The 23,892-nt window shown below is 44.9% G+C and overlaps 1 protein-coding gene across 1 annotated transcript in view; it reads right to left on the reverse strand.

Moving 5' to 3' along the window:
- The window catches only part of TTLL12 (tubulin tyrosine ligase like 12), a 79,430-nt gene that overhangs the window by 49,992 nt on the left and 5,546 nt on the right, over window positions 1-23,892 (reverse strand). Inside the window, exons 2-5 of the mRNA XM_060257490.1 lie at window positions 18,000-18,175; window positions 11,835-12,033; window positions 4,310-4,469; window positions 64-197 (exon numbers count right to left, since the gene is read on the reverse strand). Coding sequence (XP_060113473.1) covers window positions 64-197; window positions 4,310-4,469; window positions 11,835-12,033; window positions 18,000-18,175 — 669 coding nt within the window. The remainder of the gene's footprint in view (window positions 1-63; window positions 198-4,309; window positions 4,470-11,834; window positions 12,034-17,999; window positions 18,176-23,892) is intronic.

Genomic DNA, 23,892 nt, shown 5'->3' on the forward strand with positions numbered 1-23,892 from the left:
CTAGTTGAGCTGCAGAACAAGCAGCTCCTGCTGTTAAAAAAACTGGCTTAAATTAAATTGTACCTGGTAATGCTCATCTGATGGCTCTCTGGTGAAATGGTTGATATCTCGAACCTCTCCTGGTAGCCATGGTAAAAGCCGGCATTTCCTGATCAAACAGTCAGTTTCCCCATAGGCAAAGTCACGGGTCACTTCCTCTATAACAAAGTGAAAAATTAATATAGGAATTTTTGTGCACATCATCAATAATCTGTCACTGAATTTGCAAAAGATATGCAAATGGTAGTTATTAAAAATTGTGGCACTTGCATCCATTTCTTCAGTACACTCCATGTCAATTCCTCCTCCACCACCACCCCAAAATAATTCTGCTTTGCAGTAGAAAGTGGAATAAGATATAAATAAAAAAACAGTAGGGACAGGGCATTGGTGTAATTTTATAGGCAAGCATATACAGGCAGAAACAAAGCAGAAGAGACCCAAAGGTAAGGGCTCAGAATATGGAAGGGAAGCTGGGAGTCCTTTCCCTTCCAGTGGACAACTCCTACAAAGGTCAAGTAGTGGCAGTGGTTGAACTGGTGTCTAGCTGGTGGCTCTCCCTGTCCACTGGGGATGAATGTTGGCCATGTCTCTGGCTTGCCTGCATGTTCATTTTAACTAAGGACAATGGAGAATGAGTAGACAGGAATTTGCCCCATGGCGCAGAGTGGTAAAGCTGCAGTACTGCAGTCTGAATTCAATCCCAGCGGAAGCTGGCTCCAGGTTGGCTCAGCCTTCCATCCTTCCGAGGTCAGTAAAATGAGTACCCAGCTTGCTGGGGGGAAAGTGTAGATGACTGGGGAAGGCAATGGCAAACCACCCTGTAAAAAGTTTGCCGTGAAAACGTTGTGAAAGCAACATCACCCCAGAGTCGAAAACCACTGGTGCTTGCACAGGGGACTACCTTTACCTTTATATATATATATATATATGGGTTTCTTAAGAACTGGCCATGTCAGACTAACACTTCTCTTTTTGTTTGGTTTTGAGAAAGTTACTACCTTGTTGGATCAAGAGAATGCTGCAGATAAAGCTTATCTTGATTTCAGTAAGGCTCTTGATAACGTTCCACATGCTATCGCTGTTGAAAAAGTTACTGGTTTGGATCCTATTACTGTTAGGTGGATCTTTAAATGGTTGACAGATCACACCCAAAGAGTGCTTGTTAATGATCCCTCATCCAAATGGAGAGAGGTGGCAAGTGGAGTGCCTCAAGGATCTGTCCTGAGACCTGTTTTGTTCAACATCTTTATAAACGATTTGGATTAAGAAATAGAACACATGCTTATTAAATTTGCGAATGATACTAAATTATAGGAGTAGCAAATACAGAAGACAGAATCAGGACACAGGATGATCTTGGCAAGATGATAATGGGGCTAAAACAATTTATAACAGAGCAACCGCCAAAATGACCCACTTCACAAACCTCTGTGTGGAGATCTTGATGCTCTGGTGTGGTTTTCTGTAAGCCACAAAAAAAGATTAGAATCAATATAAAAGTGCTGTGTCCTGAGGGGATTTACTTTGGCTGACGAGGAATCCCAGTGAGGTTCCTTTTTGGCTTTGAAGAGTCCCTGGAGAAGGATTGCATTCCAACGTCTACGGAGGACTTCTGGGGTCATTAAATTGACATAAATTCACCAGGATTCAAAGCTTCTTTGGAACTGATTTACATCTATCTTTGAAGAGAACGGTGTTCAAAAGGATAACGACTTCAAAGGTAAAAGATCTTTATCTATCACTCCGGGACTAAAATAAGACTTATTTGAAATAAAGACAAAGGTCTGGATCCAATTACGTTATTTTAAAATAAAGAAGATAAATGAGGGGGTAAATTTGGGACTAATGAAATTTGGGAAACAAGGCTAAAAGAGGAAAAACAACCTTTGTTTTGAATACCTGTGGTCAGGCCAGCCAACCCCCTCCGAGACAGAACTGCTGACTTGATGATGTCACAGGAAATGTCGTCATAAAAAAAAAGTGAGACTTCTCAACCATCGAAAATGAGACTTTGTGGCAAGAAAGGAAGGAAGGAAGTAGCCATTAAGAGAAGGGAAAACTGCAAGCCTCTTAGCCTTCTCTAGGACCATAGATCATAGAGAAGTACCAGCGGCCATTAAAAGAAGGTCAAAAGTTTAAAAAAATGTTAAAAGAAAATGGGACTTTAAAAAATAGTGGCGCAAGCAGATATCATCATTAAAAGGTGAAATCTATTGGATTATATGCTTTGAACTAATTTTGGAGTGCTCCAGGAGAAAAAGGAATTTTTTTTTTTTAAAAGGGACAGAAAAGCCATGGACGCCATTTTGAAGAAAATAAAACTTTAAAAAATTAATATCTCGACTTAGGAGCTACTGGGAACGGCGATTTTGGGCTCATCTAAAAGGGCATGCTTTAATCTATAAGACTGTGTAATTGGAAATCAATTTGGTGAGGTCAACTTCAGAGCCTATTTTAGCAATGGGCAGGCAGTAATTGATGTCTGTGCATAAATCAGGAGCAAAGCAGATTCATACGAGGGCTAGGTCACTTGAAGAAGCAAAAATAAATGGCAGGAGGCAATAGAAGCTATGAAGGCAAGATTGGCAAAAGTAATAAAAGACTCAGTAACAGAGAGTAAGAAGGAATTAAAAAAGGACATTGAATCCAGTGCAGAGGTGGTTAAAAAAGAAAGTGTGTGTGTGTGTATATATATATAAATATATAAATATAATTTTTTTTGGCCACTGTGTGACACAGAGTGTTGGACTGGATGGGCCATTGGCCTGATCTAACATGGCTTCTCTTATGTTCTTAAATTAAAAAAGAAATTGAGGATCTCAGGAAAGATTCTCAAGCAGCGTTAAAGAAAGTGAAGGAGGTAGAAAAAAAGGTGAAAGACCAAGATTCAAGAATTGATACAGTGGATTCCACTATAAAAAATGCAGGAGAAAGCAGTGCTACAAGACTGTAAACTAATGGAAAATCAGATACGTTTGAGAAGGGTGCATGAATTTGCTGAGACTGATTTAAAGACATATATAATAAGAATCATTGCTGAGTTTTTGGGGGATGACCCTGACGAAACCAGTTATTTTTATGACTATATTTACAGGGTTAATTCAGACCATGCCAGAAAAAAAGAAATTACCAAGAGATGTGGTAGTAAGATTTGTGACAAGAGATATGGTGGGAAAGATTCTGAGGGCCCGGGGGGCCAGGCCGCTCCATTCCACCCTCCTTCAATCTCAGTGACCCCCCCGTTGGGCTGAGACCCAACTGATACTCCATTGGGTCAAGACCCCAGGCAGACGCTGCCTGTCGCGCCCCCCCCCCCGCTGATCAGCTGGTAAAATGCTGCTGTGGCTGCTGTCTCCCTCCCCTCCTGCAGCTCGACACCACTGATCAGCTGATCGGTGGTAAAATGCTGCTGCTGCAAGCAGCTGCCCCCTTCCTTTCTGTGGCAGCGCCGTGTTCCGCCGTGCCTCCCCGCCCCCGCACTGAGAGCGGTTAGAATTGGCTGGCACGGGCTGGGTCTAAGGGTAGGGCCGATTCTAGCCATGCACAGACTTGACTCTGACTCAGTATTATTCAGTTGTTCAAAAACTGAGTAGCACTTTTTTAGTTTTACTGTTAATTATTGAGCATATCTTATGAGCTATCCAAAGGAAACACAACAACAAAATGATGTGTGGTGGGTGATAACTAGAAACCACTAGGCCAAATCCAACCCAGCTTTCTGATTGTCAATGCTGACCCAAAGGAGAGTGGCCAACCACTCGCCTCTTTAGCAACAGGATTCTCTGGCAGTAGGTGGGATGGGAACAAGGGATTTCGTGCTGGACATTCCTAAGTGTAAAAAGGTAAAGGTAGTCCCTTGTGTAAGCACCAATCGTTTCCGACTCTGGGGTGACGTTGCTTTCACGTTTTCACGGCAGACTTTTTACGGGGTGGTTTGCCATTGCCTTCCCCAGTCATCTACACTCCCCCCCCCAACAAGATGGGTACTCATTTTACCGACCTCGGAAGGATGGAAGGCTGAGTCAACGTGAGCCGGCTACCTGAAAACCCAGCTTCCGCCGGGATCGAACTCAGGTCGTGAGCAGAGAGTTCAGGCTGCAGTACTGCAGCCTTGCTAGTCTGCGCCATGGGGCTTGTGAAAAATACAGCTGCTGAACAGAATCTAATTTCTTGTACTGTGGGAAACATGATTCCGGACAGCAGAATCTGAGCCTATTTTATAGCTTGTCATGTTCCAAGAACATATCTGATGCGCAGACACACTTACCACCAGTATCAAGATCTTTTAAGGGCCAGAGAACCGTATAAGCAATCTGCTGTGGCATGTAAAATAAAGGGGCTATTGCAAAAGTGGGATCATCTGAATGCTGGATCCTGGATCCAAATTCATCCATAATGTACCAGACAGGAACCTTTTCTTCTGCAGTCTGTACAAAAAAAAGAGCCATGGAATCACACGACATTAAAAGGGCAAAATGTCAAACAAGATGGTATTCTGATACACATTTGTTATTGTTAAAAAAGTGCACTTTTCCCACCTGATCTATTTGTTGCGCACAAACCGCAAATACTTTCTCTCAAGGAAACGCTCACTTTATTTCATTTACAGACCACCCCAGTTCAACTCTCAGTGCAAGCTCCCTCTGCAAAAGAGAAGTTACATTGTCCAGCATTCCAATACTGGGACTATGACAAAATGCCTATTAGGGTTTGTAGAATCTTTCGGGCTCAAGTGCCGTGTTCTACTGGAGAAAGTTTTCCTTCCAGACGTTTAGTTCTCAGCTGCGGAGAACATCCTCAGTGGCGTTGCAGCCGGAGCAGGCGCTCTGACCTTCTTGGCTGCTGTGCATTGAGTGAGGACAGGGCTGCTGGAGAGCTGCTATTTCTAGGCTGGAGGGGGTGTGATGAAAGGGCAATTGGTTTGTGGATGTGTCCATTGTTTGGTGGGGCTTCCTGGAAGGGTAGTGATAAGGAAACTGGCTGTTGAATGTGACCATTGTTCTGTGTTAATTGCTGGGAGGGTTGGAAGGGGTTTGAAGGAAGATGGTTGTTGACTGTGCTGATTGTTCTGTGGAATTTGCTGGTTGTTGGTTGGATGTTCTCCACAGCTGAGAACGAAATGTCTGGAAGGAAAACTTTCTCCAGTAGAACATGGCACTTGAGCCCGAAAGATTCTACAAACTCTAATGATGTTACCAGCCGTGAAAACCTGAAATCTTTGAAAATGCCTGCTACTTGCATTGGCAACTGCCATGTGGAATATGACGACGAACTCAAGGATGACAGACCTCGTGACTTGTTCTCCCCCGCTCTCGCTCCCTGTGTTCTCCTTACCACCTTCAGCGTTAATATCAAGAAAGTTGTTTTACTTTAATTAAAAACTGTTACTCCCAGCTCCCTGGATAGCTCTCCACCCAGCTATTACATGTGGACAGGAGGCAGGAATGGAATGGAATGAGAAGTGAAAATGGCCCTGGAGTAAGCCAAGCTGAGCGGCCTTTGTAGCACTACAAGCCAACGCTGTGGGGCACTCAGCTCAGTGGTGCCGACAAAAGGCATTAGCTTACCCACTGCATTCTTCCCCAAACTAGCAGTTATTCAGGAGAAAATTATTTCTGAACTGACATCAATTGTCATTGTTGATGAGAGTGTGAGCCAAGCGGCCTCTGAGGTTCTGCAAAGTTGCTAGGGCTTGGTTCTGTTTGCTCCTAGCCACCAGCAAATGGTAGACCGGGAAATTAAATATCCAGAAAAACTGACATGAAACCAAGATAATGTCTCTGTAAGATGATAGCAAAAAAGACTACACAAAAATCTTTAGATCGGTTTATGATACCCTATATAGCATCATGTAACCTCTGGTATCTCAGTCTTTCCAAGGACCATGTTCCTTGGGCACCTTTGAGTTCCTCCGATCCCAGCGCTTGCTTTAAGCATCACAGCTGAAGCCAGGCACACAGGCAAGGAGGAAGCACGCTGCCCCCTCCACAGCCGGCGCTCGCGAAGCGCTGGGTTTGCGGTGGGGCCATGTGGAGCGATCCCAGCGCTTGCTGGAAGAAGATGGAGCCAGGCAAGGAGGCGCGGGGGAAGCGCCGGATCGGAGGCAGCGGATCGCCCCCCAGGAGGAAGGTGCGTCCTATCGTCCGGAGCGCCTTATGGTGCGAAAAATACGGTAACCTATGAACTAACTATGCTAATAAAAAAAATTTTTAGGGAGCTAAATGAAGGAAAAAAGGATCACTGTTTGCAGCCTTGGAGAGGAACATCCTATCTGTGCAGCAGTCAGAAGAAAACTGGCAGCATCTCGGCGCTGGCTTCTGGAGATGTGCAATGGATTCCCTGAGCATGCTCAGTGGCTGCGTTAAAAAATCCTCACTGTGGAGCTTAAGGAATCATCAATCCTGGTTGGTGGAGGTGCCTGAAGTCCCAAGGCTGTGATGCACAGAGACCACAAAGTATCAGCTCTGGGACTATCGTCAACATAACCAAACCTCTCTCCTCTTCAGAAAGGGTTAACTTTATTGATAGATAGGTAACAGTGGCACAAATGTTTGTGTCAGATCTGGCTCACCTGAGGCTGGCCAGATCTTTATACCCATCCAGGGCCGTTACATAGCCTGCCAAAAGTAATAGCTCAAAGCCTGCGAAAAGCAATACAAAATATTTCTCACCCAACCTCCCCCCTCATACTAGACAATGGACAGTTCAAGCAGTCTCTGTAAGGAGATAACACAGCCTTGAGATGTAGACTCCAGTTCCCTCCACAGGGCAGAATGGTGACTTCTGATATTATCAGAAAGGATAGCAGAGCAGGTTCCGCTGCAATCCCCCAGAATTCTCAAAGCAAAAGCAAAAGAGTACCAAAACATATGTAACACAGCGCAAAGCAATAAGAAATGGCAAGGACCCTTGACACAAAGAAGATCACATTGTTGCTGGAATTCAAATTTGCTGGGTTTGTGGTCATACTCTCACTTTTTTGCTGAGGGTTTACAACTTGCACTTTACCTCTTATATCAAGGCTCATTATTTTGGCTTCTGCCAGAGCTGTCTCAATTTGAGGAAGAAGATGATATTGGATTTATATCCCGCCCTCCACTCCGGAGAGTCTCAGAGCGGCTCACAATCTCCTTTCCCTTCCTCCCCCACAACAGACACCCTGTGAGGTAGATGAAGATAATGGATTTATATCCCGCCCTCCACTCCGAAGAATCTCAGAGCGGCTCACAATCTCCTTTCCCTTCCTCCCCCACAACAGACACCCTGTGAGGTAGATGAAGATATTGGATTTATATCCCGCCCTCCATTCCAAAGAGTCTCAGAGCGGCTCACAATCTCCTTTCCCTTCCTCCCCCACAACAGACACCCTGTGAGGTAGATGAAGATATTGGATTTATATCCCGCCCTCCACTCTGAAGAGTCTCAGAGCGGCTCACAATCTCCTTTCCCTTCCTCCCCCACAACAGACACCCTGTGAGGTAGATGAAGATATTGGATTTATATCCCGCCCGCCACTCCGAAGAGTCTCAGAGCGGCTCACAATCTTCTTTCCCTTCCTCCCCCACAACAGACACCCTGTGAGGTAGATGAAGATATTGGATTTATATCCCACCCTCCACTTTGAAGAGTCTCAGAGCGGCTCACAATCTCCTTTCCCTTCCTCCCCCACAACAGACACCCTGTGAGGTAGATGAAGATATTGGATTTATATCCCGCCCTCCACTCCGAAGAGTCTCAGAGCAGCTCACAATCTCCTTTCCCTTCCTCCCCCACAACAGACACCCTGTGAGGTAGATGAAGATATTGGATTTATATCCCGCCCTCCACTCTGAAGAGTCTCAGAGCGGCTCACAATCTCCTTTACCTTCCTCCCCCACAACAGACACCCTGTGAGGTAGATGAAGATATTGGATTTATATCCCACCCTCCACTCTGAAGAGTCTCAGAGCGGCTCACAATCTCCTTTCCCTCCCTCCCCCACAACAGACACCCTGTGAGGTGGGTGGGGCTGGAGAGGGCTCTCACAGCAGCTGCCCTTTCAAGGACAACCTCTGCCAGAGCTATGGCTGACCCAAGGCCATGCTAGCAGGTGCAAGTGGAGGAGTGGGGAATCAAACCCGGTTCTCCCAGATAAGAGAGTTATGGCTGACCCAAGGCCATTCCAGCAGGTGCAAGTGGAGGAGTGGGGAATCAAACCCGGTTCTCCCAGATAAGAGTCCACACACTTAACCACTACACCAAACTGGAGAAGCAACGGAGTGGAGTTAGTTGAGACTGAATTATTCTAAGATGGAGGATCTATGGCTTGGTTGGGGGGATGCTGGTGTGGAACCCTAACTCCCAGCTCTGGATGGTGTGCCACTTAAATTGCACCAGCCGCCCAGAGTTTGGAGGCGATTCTGGATGCCTCATTGACAATGGAGTCCCAGGTTTCCAATGTTGTCAGGCTGGCATTTTACCAACTACATCCAGTCAGGCAGTTGGCCTTCTATGTGTCTCAGTCCAACCTAGCCACTGTAATCTATGCAGTGGTCACTATTGTAACTTGCGGGTCTATCCTTGATGCTGACCTGGAAACTCCAGCTAGTGTAGAATGCAGTGCCCTGCGTCCTCACAGGGGCCCAGCACACAGCTCACATCTCCCCTGTGCTGCAGGAGCTGCACTGGCTCCCAGTGGAGTACTGGATCAAGTTCAAGGTTTTGATATTAACCTTTAAGGCCCTTAACAGTCAGGGACCCACATATCTCCAGGACCGCCTCTCCAAGTATACCCCCAAGAAAGCCTTGCATTCCAGTGATTAACATGTGCTGGTGGGCCCCAGCCCAAGAGACGTCCAGCTGCCCTCAAACAGGGCCAGGTTGGTGGAACTCTCTGCCAAATTCCACCTGGGCCCTGCAAGATTTATTATCATTCCTCAGGGCCTGTAAAACAGACATGTTCCACCAGGTATTTGACTGAGGACAGCTACAGTTTCATCTGGTACTCCCACTTCCATTCCCCTCATGAGACAGCAGCATCCTCGGGAGGCCAAACGTAAAACAACCAGGGAGCTGGCCTTCTCTATAAAAGCGCCCCAATGGTGGAATCAGCTGCCAGAGGAGGTGCAGGCCCTAAGGGACCTCAACCAGTTCCGTAGGGCCTGCAAAACTGCCCTCTTCCAAGAAGCCTTTAAGACGTAACCAGAATGAATATTAAGCTGCCTGGATGAATGGAGACTGTAGCACCACTGTATTGTTTTAGCTTATTCTTAAAATTAGTTTATATTTTGTATTTATATCGTTGATTGATTTTATCTGTTATCATCATACCATGATACTGTATCATGCTCTGTAAGCCGCCCTGAGCCTGCCTCGGCGGGGAGGGCGGGGTATAAATAAAAATTTACTTACTCAATGCCAACTGCATTTTTTGTACTGTTTATTTAATTTCGGTTTTATCTTGCCTGCAACTATAATTTGTTGTGAACCACCCTGAGCCTGGCTGTTGGGAAGGACAGTCAAAAATGCAATTAAATAAAAAATAAATAAAATCCCATTTCAAAGCTAAGATAAGATAAGATAAATTTATTTTTATATCCCGCCCTCCCCTGCCAAAGGCGGGCTCAGGGCGGCTCACAGACATGGAAAACCATGATATAAATAAATACAATATAAAACCAACAAATTTTAAAATACAATTCAAATTACAATACAATAGTTAAATGGATAAAACAGGTGCTATAAAGTGCTATAGATCATAATCATGCACAGGATGACTGGATGGCTACAGATCCGTTTCGCCAGGTTCTATTCCAAAGGCAAGTTGAAACAGAGAGGTTTTGCAAGCCCTGCGGAACTGGTTCAGGTCCCGCAGGGCTCGCACCATCTCTGGAAGTTGATTCCACCATCGAGGGGCCATTGCTGAAAAGGCTTGCTCTCTGGTTGTCTTCAGTCTAGCCTCTCTTGGCCCAGGGATTTTTAAGAGGTTTTGAGAGCTAGATCTCAGTGCTCTCTGGGGAACATATGGGGAGAGGCGGTCCCTAAGGTAGGCAGGTCCTCGGCCATATAGGGCTTTAAAGGTAATAACCAACACCTTTTAGCGAACACGGTATACAACCGGCAGCCAGTGTATCGATAATTGCCGGCATATAATTATCCAACATCCAAATCCAAGCAGCAAAAGCAACTGCATGCTCACCTGGGCTTTGAAGAAAGGGCATAGGTGGATTCAGACAGCAGAGGTGTCTTTGTTACTACAATGCTGTATCAAACGGAATACAATTTATGTTCAATACATATAAATGTCAAGCCCCGATTGCCCCAATAATGAAGTCCTTTGTTTTGTTTCAAATAGACTAGGTTATTTAGGAACTCAAAGGTGCCCAAGGAACATGGTCCTTGGAAAGACTGAGATACCAGAGGTTACATGATGCTATATAGGGTATCATAAACTGTTACAAAAAAGCGCTTTATTCAAATCTAAGGTTCAAAGGGTACAGCGGTAACTTTCTTTTACTCTACAAAAGCGTCCTATCACTAACCCGTGAACTGATAACAGGCCTGTGAATTTTAGGGAGTATAGGCTTCAGACACTGCAGGCCATTCCCAGTAACATAAACATTCTTAGCCAGATGGCAGGGAGGACGTGAAGGATGGGTTGTAAATAACGGAGGGAAACCAGAGCATGGGTTTGACATTTGCTCAACCATCTTACATTGAAATAGAAGAAGAAGAAGAAGGAGAAGGAGAAGGAGAAGGAGAAGGAGAAGAAGATGATATTGGATTTATATCCCGCCCTCCACTTCGAAGAGTCTCAGAGCGGCTCACAAGCTCCTTTACCTTCCTCCCCCACAACAGACACCCTGTGGGGTGGGTGGGGCTGGAGAGGGCTCTCACAGCAGCTGCCCTTTCAAGGACAACCTCTGCCAGAGCTATGGCTGACCCAAGGCCATGCTAGCAGGTGCAAGTGGAGGAGTGGGGAATCAAACCCGGTTCTCCCAGATAAGAGTCCGCACACTTAACCACTACACCAAACTGGCTCTCCACACCAAACTGGCTCGGGCTTGACAATACATGGGTTTATTGTAACTCTTAATCAGGCATAACGAATTGTTTTCTGGAATGTGTTCCAAATGCTTAATTCCTCAACAACAGATTATGTGGGATGCACACACACGCACTGTGCTTGCCTTGGCGAGGAGGGTGGGATGTAAGTCGAATAAACCTAATCCAACCTAACCTAACACACACACCCCTATAGGAATAAGCATAAACTACAGCACTGAGATCATCTTAAATAAGAATCCCTTTTAGTTCTTGCTTTGAGCGGTTGGCAGAAACTCTGGACTGTGACAGGTTTGTTTGTGTGGGTCCTTTGTGATGTCTGGATGTATTGCTTGGTGGGACATGTATACATTGGGAGGAGCCATTCACCTTAAGAGTTGTTTTCTGTTGGCTCTGCCCTTTGATATTGTCTCCTCCCTCTTGACCCACAAGTCACACACTTGACACACGGACAACTCTATTTCCAGCATTAAAACAAACCATTAAAAAGGCATTTATATCCTACCTTTCAGCTGTTAAGAAATCCTTACAGTGAATGTTTTTGTTCAGCAACCATGATTTATACTGAATTTCTCTCTCATTTATTTATTTCAATTTCTATTCCGCTCAGGGCTTGTGTCCAGTAATAATAAGCTGAGCTAAAGGTTGCAAGTAAGGTCCCAACGAAACCTTTTGGTATCATTGCTTTTCAGTACCAAAATATCTTAAGACAACTATTAACGATTTTAGCAATCCTATGATGCTCCTACCCCATGAGATAGTTGATAGGTCTGGTTGTATTTCCACATATCCTCCAACACCTGATTAACAACATTCTCATCTGGTACTTCTCCATGGACGTCTATCCCCATCAAACTGGCCATTCTGTGAAGCAGACCTGGAACCTGTCGCAGCTGCTCACCGGCATGTTCAGTTCGGTATGTCCATGCATGGTCAATAAGAAAAATGCTTTGAAGACAAGAACAACATATGGTACATAAGTAAAAAAAGCTCCGAAGGTGATTCAATAGGCTTCTGTTACGCTTTCCACATAGGTACTGAAGTTCTATAAACTTGGCATTGATGGCATCAACAGCTGCAGGATATATGAAGAAGGAGAAGAAGGAGAAGGAGGAGGAGGAGAAGACGAAGAAGAGGAAGAGGAAGAAGGAAGGAGGAAGGAAGAGGAGGAAGAAGAAGGAGAAGAAGAAGAAGGAGAAGAAGGAGGAAGAAGAAGAAGAAGAAGAAAAAGAAGAGGAAGAAAGAAGGAGGAAGAAGAAGGAGAAGAAGAAGGAGAGGAAGAAGAAGAAGGAGGGAGAAGGAGAAAAAGAAGGAGGAGGAAGAAGAAGGAGGAAGAAGAAGGAGAAGAAGAAGGAAAAGAAGAAGGAGAAGAAGGAGGAGAAGAAGAAGACGACATTGGATTTATATTCCGCCCTCCACTCAAGAGTCTCAGAGCGGCTCACAATCTCCTTTATCTCCCACCCCCAAAGCAGACGCCCTATGAGGTGAGTGGGGCTGAGAGGACTCTCACAGCAGCTGCCCTTTCAAGGACAACCTCTGCCAGAGTTATGGCTGACCCAAGGCCATTCCAGCAGCTGCAAGTGGAGGAGTGGGGAATCAAACCCAGTTCTCCCAGATAAGAGTCCACACACTTAACCACTACACCAAACTGGCTCTCTCTCTATGCTTCCACCTGCCTCTTGCTCCATTAGGTTTTAGATGCTTATTTTCAAAAAGATTTCCCTTTGTACTAAGAGATAAAAATAAGGCCAAGGCCAATGGTGCAAGTAAAGCAAAATATATATTTTATTATTCAGTTAAAATTCACTGTGCATTTTGCCAACAGGCTTCTTCAGGGGAATCTATAATGTGAAAATACATTACTGAGTTCTGTAAATAACAATATTTAGTTAAAATATGTAAATAAAGCATTGTGTTGAAATGAAATTACCATTTGTACAGGATAATATAAACCAGGTGAAAAGGTAAAGGTAGTCCCCTGTGCAAGCGCCGAGTCATTACCGACCCTGGAGTGACGTCACATCATGACATTTTCTTGGCAGACTTTTTATGGGGTGGTTTGCTATTGCCTTCCCCAGTCATCTACACTTTACCCCCAGCAAGCTGGGTACTCATTTTATTGACCTCATAAGGATGGAAGGCTGAGTCAACCTTGAGCTATCTACCTGAACCCAGCTTCTGCCAGGATTGAATTCAGGTTGTGAGCAGAGTAAACCAAGTACAAAATCATTAAGTATAACCACTAGAAGTTATTCAGTCCATATGAATGTACATAATAGAGATAAGATAAACCATCCAGCACACAACAGGTTTTAGCTCAATTTTAAAAGAAGCCATCCTTTGTCTAGATCGGGGTGGAGAATGTCCGCCCCGAGGGCCGTTTACAGCCCTTGAGACCACTTGGTCTGGCCCTCGGGGATTGCTGGGCCAAGCCGAGCCACATGGCAGCCTCCCTAGGGTGAGGTGTGAGGTGCAGCTGCACTGTGCAGCAGCCTCCTCGGGGATTGGCTGGCCAACAGGGATTGCGGGGCCCAGCCACACAGTGGCCTTCCTGCAGCCTGGCTGGCCGGCCTAGATCGCTGTGGGGCCTGGAAAAGTCACTGTCACAGTTCTGGTAAGTTTCCCCCTCATTTCTTTATTTCCTTTTCTTTCTATTTCTTCTCCCCATTTCTTTGTTTCTCTTAATTCCCCTTTCTTTGTTTCCCTTTATTCTCCTTTCTTCCCTTCTTTATTTTTCTTTATTACCCATTCTTCCATTTCTTTATTTCCATTTCTTCCCCACCTTTATTTCCCTTTATTCCCATTTTATTTCTCCCATTTCTTTCTTTCCCTTTCTTCTTCTATTTCCCTTTCTTCCCCCATTTGTTTATTTCCCTTTATTTTCCTTTCCCCCCATTTCTTTATTTCCCTTTATTCTCCTTTCTCCCCCATTTCTTTATTTTCCTTTATTACCCAGCTACCACCAGTTCAATTTGCACTTGATTATCCCAGATGATGTGGCCTAATAGGCTAATGAGTGTGTGACCTAATATGCTAATATTAGGGGATGTGGTCTGATATGCTAATGAGTTCCTGCTGGGCTTTTTCTACCAAAAAAAGCCCCGGACCTAGGCATTTGCCTAGGGCGGTGGGTCAGGGGTGTGTGTGCACCAAATTCATGCAAATAATCATTTTTCTATTTGAAATCATGTGGGAAGAGCCTGATAAGAACATAAGAACATAAGAGAAGCCATGTTGGATCAGGCCAACGGCCCATCAAGTCCAACACTCTGTGTCACACAGTGGCAAAAAATTTTATATACATACATTAGCCACAGCGTATGTATGTATATAAAATTTTTTGCCACTGTGTGACACAGAGTGTTGGACTTGATGGGCCGTTGGCCTGATCCAACATGGCTTCTCTTATGTTCTTATCAGGCTCTTCCCACATGACTTCAAATAGAAAAATGATTATTTGCATGAATTTTGTTGGCCTGAATCGTTCTCCCTCGACAGAGCACTGTTTTTCAAGCTGATAATTTTGTATGGTCCATGAATGATGTTATAAATATCCAAATGGCCCTTGGCAGAAAAAAGGTTCCCCACCCCTAGATGGCCCACCCCACTGGCCTAGATGAATGTTACAAACCTGATAGTCTTGCAGTGTTCCTTTAAAATTGTGTTGAGCAATTGAGGAAAGGCCTGGTTTCATTCAGGGTTAGAGATTCAACCAGAACCTTGGTCTGATCCATAAAGCCAAGGTGAATGTGGCTCCAACATTCTATATGAGAGGGGGGTCTATTTAAAATGGTTTATCCACAGAAGTTCATGAATCCTAGCAGATTTCAGAACACTGGGGGATTTCAGAATCTCAGACACATGCTCAGCTGAGGTAACAATGGGAGTGGAGAGTGTGGAACACAAAGCTCCTTGAAGCTATTAACAGGTTTGCCCCTCTTTGACTACTCCCACCCCAGAGGGGTAAACAGCCCATTGTAAGATCTATGAAGCTATGATGACAGCAGCAAAGAAGATGAAGAAGATATTGGATTTATATCCCGCTCTATACTCTCAATCTCAGAGCAGCTCACAATCTCACAATCTCCTTTATCTTCCTCCCCCACAACAGGCACCCTGTGAGGTGGGTGGGCTGAGAGGACTCTCACAGCAGCTGCCCTTTCAAGTTCAACTCCTACAAGAGCTAGGGCTGACCCAAGGCCATTCCAGCAGGTGCAAAGAAATGTTACTACTCTACTATAGCAGGGGTGGCCAACAGTAGCTCTCCAGATGTTGTTTGCCTACAACTCCCATCAGCCCCAGCCAGCATAGCTGATGGCTGGGGCTGATGGGAGTTGTAGGCAAAAAACGTCTGGAGAGCTACCATTGGCCACCCCTGTACTATAGCATCAGCTAGTTAGTTGATGGACCTCCTAATGGCACCTGGCCACTGTGTGACATAGAGTGTTGGACTGGATGGACCATTGGGCCATCTCTTATGTTCTTATCTTCACAACCACCCCAATTGTTTAAGATAGCTCAGGAACTGCTGATGCCAAAATCTGAGCCTTCATTGTCTCAGGAAGAATTAGCCGTGATACTTTTGGCAAGTATTTTGCTGATAAAATATCAATAAAATAGCTGAGCCAAGGCATTCTGCACCAACTGCAGGTAATGAATTGATTTTGAGGGGAGACGTGACATCTAGTTTGGATGTCACTGTGGCATGGATTCAGGCAGCCTGATCAGTCATTGCAAGGTAAGGGGCCATCTTAGGGACTAGGCTGAATTGGGAGAAAGTCTTTTTTGTAGATGCATTAACTTGCTTCTCTAGCAATAACATCAAGTCTAGTATAACCCTGAGGCTCTTAACCACGTCAGCTGAACTACATCAGAAGTGGGGAGAGCAATTTCCTTCAAGATCTCCACCTTGCCAACCAACATTACCCTTGTCTTTGTGGTTTATACTGCTGTTTAGCTTACAAAAACTAGGATCTTACTATGTAATTTCTGCAACGTTTAATATGCTATATTAAGACATGCTTTGCTTTAGCCCTGTTTTTAGGTTTCTGATAGGTTCAACAATCCTACTTACATTTTGGTTTGGAGATTCCACTATTTTAAAACTCAGTTTGAACACTTTTTAAAGTTAGGATGACAAAAAAAGATTCCTCGGGAAGAGACATCAAACGTGATGAAATGAACTGCTGACTGACTGACAGGAGTCAAATTGTTTTTAGCTGTTTGGAACATGCTGATGTGTAAAACTGGATGAACCTAGGAATGTTTGTTGCTTCAAAAAATTAGTTTTGTGTGTTTACACTAGATACGTTATTAGTCAACTTGTCTATATTATTAAATTAGTCCTCTGAGATTATAGCACAAACAGAGAGAACTACCCTTCGTGAGATTATAATACCCAGAGAGAACTAGTGGACAGTCTAAGTGAGAAATGTGATCCAGAAGAACTATTGGTTCAAATATCTACTCTGCCACAAAGAGAGCCAAGTTTGGTGTAGTGGTTAAGTGCGTAGTCTTGGATTTGATTCTGGGAGAACTGGATTTGATTCCCCACTCCTCCACTTGCAGCTGGCCTTGGATCAAACCATAGCTCTCACAGAGCTGTCCTTGAAAAGGCAGCTTTCTGTGAGAGCTCTCTCAGACCCACCTACCTCACAGGGTATTTGTTGTGGCAGAGAAAGATAAAGGAGATTGTGAGCTGCTCTGAGATTCAGAGTGAAGGGCAGGATATAAATCCGATTTCCTCCTCCTCCTTTCTTCTTCTTCTTCTTCTTCTACTACTACTAACAACAACTCATTGGATGGTCTTAGTCAACTATTTCTTTGCCTCAGACTCATCTCCAATTTGGGGATAGTTATCATGTTGATATACGTGAAGTACAACTAAGTATACAAAGTTCCACACTAGAACAGACAAGTGCACCTTTAAGACCAACTAAGTTTTATTCAGAATGAAAGCTTTCATATGCTCTTAAGCAGACTTCATCAGACATGCTTAAGAGCATACGAAAACTTACATTCTGAATAAAACCTAGTTGGTCTTAAAGGTGCACTTGTCTCCTGCTTTGTTCTACTGCTTCAGTCCAACACGGCTGCCCACTGGGACCTATCTACAAAGTTCCACACTGTAATACTGTAATTGGGGAGGGATGGTGGCTCAGTGGCAGAGCATCTGCTTGGTAAGCAGAAGGTCCCAGGTTCAATCCCTGGCATCTCCAAAAAAGGGTCCAGGCAAATAGGTGTGGAAAACCTCAGCTGGAGACCCTGGAGAGCTGCTGCCAGTCTGAGTAGACAATACTGATTTGGGGAGGGATGGTGGCTCAGTGGTAGAGCATCTACTTGGGAAGCAGAAGGTCCCAGGTTCAATCCCTGGCATCCACAACTAAAAAGGGTCCAGGCAAATAGGCTGAAAACCTCAGCTTGAGACCCTGGAGAGCCGCTGCCAGTCCGAGTAGACAATACTGACTTGGATGGACCGAGGGTCTGATTCAGTATGAGGCAGCTTCATATGTTCATATATGTTCAATAACAAATGCTAACTATATAGAGGAGTGTCAGGCCTCCAGTGATCAGAAAACGTTTATATTTTTTTGCATGATTCCCAAGTCCACAGTTCAAATTACACAAAATACCAAGTAAATTTTGAAGCGAAAATAAATTACGAAAGTTACACATTTTTAAGCATTTACACGATTTACTTGGAGCGCAGATTATTTTAATTTCCTTCTGTCGAACGGTAGCCTGGCTATATGCTGCTCTTATTTTGTGGAGGAGCAGAAGGCTTCTGAAACAGAACATCTCCTGAAGGCATGGATCACAAAGGACAACACATGGAGGAAAAATTCCTTTAAGCTACTTGATTACAATGGCCCCATACTGGGCAAATGAACACAAAATCTAAACTGATGGCTTACCTACTAGGGTTTGCTGCCTCAAGTCCATTTTCATTCGTCACAATCACTTTGTAGCAAAGTTCACTCCCAGGGATTATTCTCTTTTTAATTTTTTCTTTCGTGTCTTCATTGCCTCCTTCCTCTTCTTCCACCTCCTCCACTTGCATTATTCCAAAATACTCACCAGCATCAAAGACCTGAAATTGCAAAAAAAGGATGCCATCAACTTACACGCAACACCATAAATTAGTCTCTAAGCGTCGAGCTTGATGTCGACAAAGTTTCAATGAATACTTAACTGATATACAGCGACCATTCGCATGTTGGGCATGCTAAGTTAGAAAGAATCAAGGCATTTGGGGAGCTGGGAGTTAGTAGGAAGTTCATCTCCACCTACCCCACCTGAGAGACCCATGTCAAGAACATAACAATAAAAACCACATATTCAGGAAGAGTTTGATATTCATTGGCCCAATCATGAACCCCAGCACCAATATTATATAGCACCAATATTCAATTAGCACCAATATTCAATTGGCCCCATATGAACCCCAGAGAGCACTGAGGTCAGCCGGAAAAAACTTGTTGACTACTCCCGGACCGAGAGAGGTGAAGCTGCAATGTACCCGTAACCGGGCCTTCTCCTCTGTAGCCCCGAGCCTATGGAACCAACTTCCAGAGGAAATGCGGGCCCTGCGGGACCTTGAACAATTCCGCAGGGCCTGCAAGACCTTCCTCTTCCGACTAGCTTTCGCTGACGAAGGAAGAAATTGTTAATGATAACCGCCATCCTAAAGAACAGTATTAGCACTTTTATTAACTTAATTAACTAATTTTAAACCTAATCAGAATTTTAATGCTTAAATGTAATTTTGTGTTTTTTGCTTTTTGTATAATTGAAATTTGTATGATGTTGTTAGCCGCCCTGAGCCTGCCTCGGCGGGGAGGGCGGGATACAAATAAAATTATCTATCTATCTATCTATCTATCTATCTATCTATCTATCTATCTATCTATCTATCTATCTATCTATCTATCTATCTATCTATCTATCTATCAATCCCCACCCTTCTCTAACTCACTGGTTCTGCTAAATAGGGATTAGGGTTTGAGTTCATACATGCTACGCTCCCAGGAGTAGACTATAAATAACGTAAATAAATACATACTTTCATTTGGCACCCAGTGTTCCTTTAATGTGCCCTGTGATACTCCATTTTTGCTCGCAAACACCAAGGGCCAGAGCTAAGTACCCATCTTTGGCATTATCTACCTGAGGAAATTTTAAGGGTGCAATTAAACTGACTTTTAGGTTTTTTGGTAGTTATATGTTCCTACCAGTATACACCAGCAAAGAAAGAATCTGTTCCCCCTCCCATATGGATTTTGGCAAGAACTGGAATTAGAATATTTTCTGGAAAACCTTATAGAAAATGATCCAAATGCCCTCAGTAGATAATCTGATTAAGCAACCAATAGCAACAAATACTTGAACTGAAGTATTTAAGTAGGGGAGAAAATCAAGTATTGTTTGCACATTGCAGGGAGCTCTGAGATAGAGCAGAGAAGTGCTACAAGCGTGAGGTTTGTGGCTTAGCAGCTGGGGGAGTTGCTGAAAACTTCTGAGTTCGTGTGAAGGGCTGAAGGTGATTGTTGCTGATTGTGAATGTGTTCCCCACCCTCTTTGCATTATTAAGCTGTACCTTGCCAGAGGCGCGAGCCTTTGGCGTGAGCTGAAGGGCAAGAGCTAAAGGGCTCTTGGCCTGTGGCTCTTAGCCTGGGGGCTGTGTAACGACCAGGAACCCAGATTCCTTGTGTTCCCAATAAGGTAAGTAGACTCTCCAGGCGGGGAGCCACATAAACAAACAGGTTTTAAAAGGGGACTGTATATTTTTAAAAAGCTATCATGAAGGTAGAATGCCAGCAGGGGGGTGGGGGCTTTCCAGTGTTTTGCACTGAGTGTCACAAGTATTACTATCTGCCCACAGGACAGAAGTCTTGGGTGTGTGCCCGATGCAAGGAGCTCCTGGTCCTCAGGGAACGAGTTCGTACCCTTGAGGCTGAAGTGATTGACCTGGAGAAGCAGAGATGGTCAGTTAGGCGCTCAGAGAAGACTCTCGGGGACGTGTAAGATGAGCCCCACTATGAACGTGGCAGCCCCGTTGCTGCCAGGGAGCGTGAGGGTCTAGAGGGAACAGGAAACCAGGCTGAGGATAAGGGGAATGCGCCCTCAGAAGGGACCTCTTCTTCAGTTGGTGAGCAGGAATCCTTTCGCGCCAAGGAACGCGCCTGGGCAGGGAGAGAGGGGGGGGGGTCTTGGTAGCTGGTGATTCGATTCTTAGGCAAGTAGACAGCTGGGTGGCAAAACCGTGTACTGACCATATGGTGACTTGCCTGCCTAGTGCAAACGTAGCGGACATTACGCGTGTAGTAGATAGGCTGATAGTGCTGAGGAGGAGCCAGTGGTCGTGGTACATGTTGGCACCAACGATGTGGGGAAATGCAGTCGTGAGGTCCTGGAGGAAAAATTTAGGCTAGGCGGGACACTTAAGGCCAGGACCTCCAAGGTAGCCTTCTCAGAAGTGCTACCTGTTCCATGTGCAGGGCAGGAGAGACAGGCACAAATTAGAAGTCTCAATGTGTGGATGAGACAATGGTGTAAGGAGGAGGGTTTAAGTTTGTTAGGCACTGGGATGCTTTCTGGAACAAGCAGGAGCTGTACAAAAAAGACGGTCTCCACTTGTCCCCAGATGGAACCAGGCTGCTGGCGCTTAAAATCAAAAAGGTGGCAGAGCAGTTTTTAAACTAAATCTTGGGGGAAAGCCGACAGGAGATTAAATGTCTCTGGTTCGGGAGGACTCATCTCAAAGAGATGAAGGGTTAGCTGTTACTTTTCTACCGGGTAATGGATCAGAGTTATCCACTGAGATGGTGACAAACAGAATGGACTGCCTGCCTGAGTCTCGAGGCGGAAGGAGGAAGGTGGCGGGCCTAGCTTGCCTGGGAAATTATAGATGTTTGTACACAAATGCTAGAAGTGTTCAAACTAAAATTGGTGAGTTGGAATGTTTAGTGTTGGGGGAAAACATAGACATTGTGGGAATTTCAGAAACTTGGTGGAATGAGGAGAATCAGTGGGACACGGTGATTCCTGGATATAAGTTATATCGGAAGGTTAGGGAGGGAAGGGATGGAGATGAGGTGGCTCTGTATGTCAGAGAGGTCCAGTAAGACTGAGGTCAGAGAATTAGATTCCCTTCTAGAAATGCTTTGGGTTGAAATAGAGGGCCCAAAAGGAAATTTAACTATGGGAGTTTGTTATCGCCCACCAAATCAAAAGATAGAGGACTATAATATGATGAAAGGCTTAAAAATAGTGGCTAGACGTAAAAACATTGTCGTCGTAGGTGATTTTAACTACCCACAGATTGATTGGGTCAATATGTGTTCTGATCGAGAGAAAGAGATTGAGTTTCTAGATGCTCCCAATGACTGTGCTATAGAGCAGATGGTCTCTGAACCTACCAGGGATGGGGCGATCCTGGATTTGGTCCTAAGTAATACCCAAGACTTGGTGAGAGATATAAAAGTGATCGCACCGCTTGGGAGCAGTGACCATAACGTTATTGATTTCACCATTTGTATAAATAGAGAGTTGCCCCAAAAGACCGGCACAACCACGTTTAACTTTAAAAGGGGTAAATTCTCTGAGATGCGGAGGCATGTGAAGAGGAAACTGAAATGAAAGGTAAATACAGTCATCCACCAAGGCGACCAGCACTGTCTCCGTCCCATGACCCGGACGGAAGCCGGACTGGTGGGAGTCTAAGGCGGAAGTGTCATCCAGAAATCTCTGCAACTGTGCCGCCACTGCCTTCTCAATAACTTTACCTAAAAATGGTAAGTTCGAGACCGGTCGGTAATTCGCCAATTCGGCTGGATCTGCTGTACTTTTTTTCAAGAGAGGGCGGACCATGGCCTCTTTCAAAGATGTTGGAAATTGTCCTTCCAAGAGGGATCTATTTATGATATCCCGTACAGGATGTCTTAGCTCCCTCTGACAAGATTTAATTAGCCAGGAGGGGCATGGGTCAAGATCACAAGTTGTAGGGCGCACAGTAGAGAGAATTCCGTCGACTTCCCCTAAGCTAAGTGCGTTGAAGTGATCCAAGTTAAAATCAGAAGACAGGCACGGAGCCTCGGGTTCCAATACTGTATCCAACGTGGCGGGAAAGTCCTGGCGGAGCGACGAGATCTTGTCTGCAAAAAATTTCGCAAAAGCCTCACAGCCTATTTCCAATTCTCTTACGTTTGGTCTGCCCTGAGGCAGAGTAGTCAAATTCTCAATTATCTTAAATAATTGTGCCAATTCATGTTGTAACCAAACAAATAATTATGTAACCAAATCATGTTGTAACCAAACTTAAATAATTGCGCCAATTTCATGTTGTAACCAAACCCTTCAAGGACACAAGCGCCCAGGCATGGACAAACTCAGGAATTGGGAGTTGAAAGAGGGAAAGAGGTGAAAAAGCTACAATGAACAAAAGGAACATCTTTGCCTGATACCAGACTTTCTCTCTCTCTCTCTCGGCTTGGCTTCGCGAACGAAGATTTAAGAAGGGTGCAATAGTCCACGTCTGCTGCAGGCTCGCTGGTGGCTGACAAGCCCAATGCGGGACAGGCAGGTCCGGCCACAGTGGCTGCAGGGAAAAGTCTGATTTGGGGTTGGTGCTGTAGCAGTGCGATTCTTCCTCAATCTCCTTTTGTCCTCAAGACCAGCTATGCGTGCGTTCTCAAAGGAAGAGACAGCCTGGTGGATGGTGTGCCTCCATGCTTTGCGATCTGAGGCACACTTAGCCATTGTAAAATACTACATAACATAGAATAACAGGATACTGACAATGGAGGACTGCAAGAACCCTGGGCAGGGTTCTGACAGTTGGGGATCAATGACTAAGGGGTGACATGATAGAGCAAAGGTGTCAAACATGCGGCCCAGGGTCCGAATCAGGCCTCTGGAAGGCTCTTATCAGGCCCCCAAGCAACTGGCTGTCGTCTGCTTCCTTCTCCCTCTCTCTTGCATCCTTCTGCATCAAAGCTTCCCTTGCCAGGCTTGCTCAATCGCACAGGAGCTACAGAGCAAGGCCTCTATTTTCTCTATTTGCAGAGGTTCCTCCCTTGGGGAAGAATGGGGGGGAGGGACTGCATGCTTTGCCAGGCTCTCTCAATCCCACAGCAGAGCTACTAAGCCAAGCCTCTCTTCCTTTTATTGGCTCCTGGTCCCCTGGTGAAAGAAGGAAAGAGCCAGAGCTTCTTTTGCCAAGCTCCCTGGACGCCATGGGAAAGATTCAAAGAAAGCAACTTTAAGACCAATGAGTGCTAATGTTTTAATCATTTTTTAACATTTTAATTGTGTTTGTCTGTGTCCTTTATAAAGTTTATATCTCTGCTACCTTGCATTACATTCTATGACACACATGGCCCAACCCAAGAAGGTCTCATTATGTCAGATTCGGCCTTCATAACAAATGAGTTTGACACCCCTGTGTAGAGGTTCACAAAACTATGCATAGGATAAAGAAGGTAGAGAAAGGAGTATTTTCCTTTCTCACAATACTCATGGGAACTGAATGAAAGTGATGAACGGTAAATTTAGAATAGATAAAAGGAAGCACTTCTTCACCCAAAGAGTAATTAACACATGGAATTCACTGCCACAGAAGTGGTGGAAGCTATAAGCATAGGCAGCCTCAAAAGGGGATTAGGTAAACATATGGAACGGAGGTCCATCAGTGGGAGGGCTTCTGGAGTTCTGGCCATCCTGGCAGACTTCCCGATGGTACCTGGGTTTTGGCTACTATGTGACAGTGTTGGACCGGATGGACCACTGGCCTGATCCAACATGACTTCT

This window comes from Heteronotia binoei, chromosome 17, assembly GCF_032191835.1.
Source record: "Heteronotia binoei isolate CCM8104 ecotype False Entrance Well chromosome 17, APGP_CSIRO_Hbin_v1, whole genome shotgun sequence".
Lineage (NCBI taxonomy): Eukaryota > Metazoa > Chordata > Lepidosauria > Squamata > Gekkonidae > Heteronotia > Heteronotia binoei.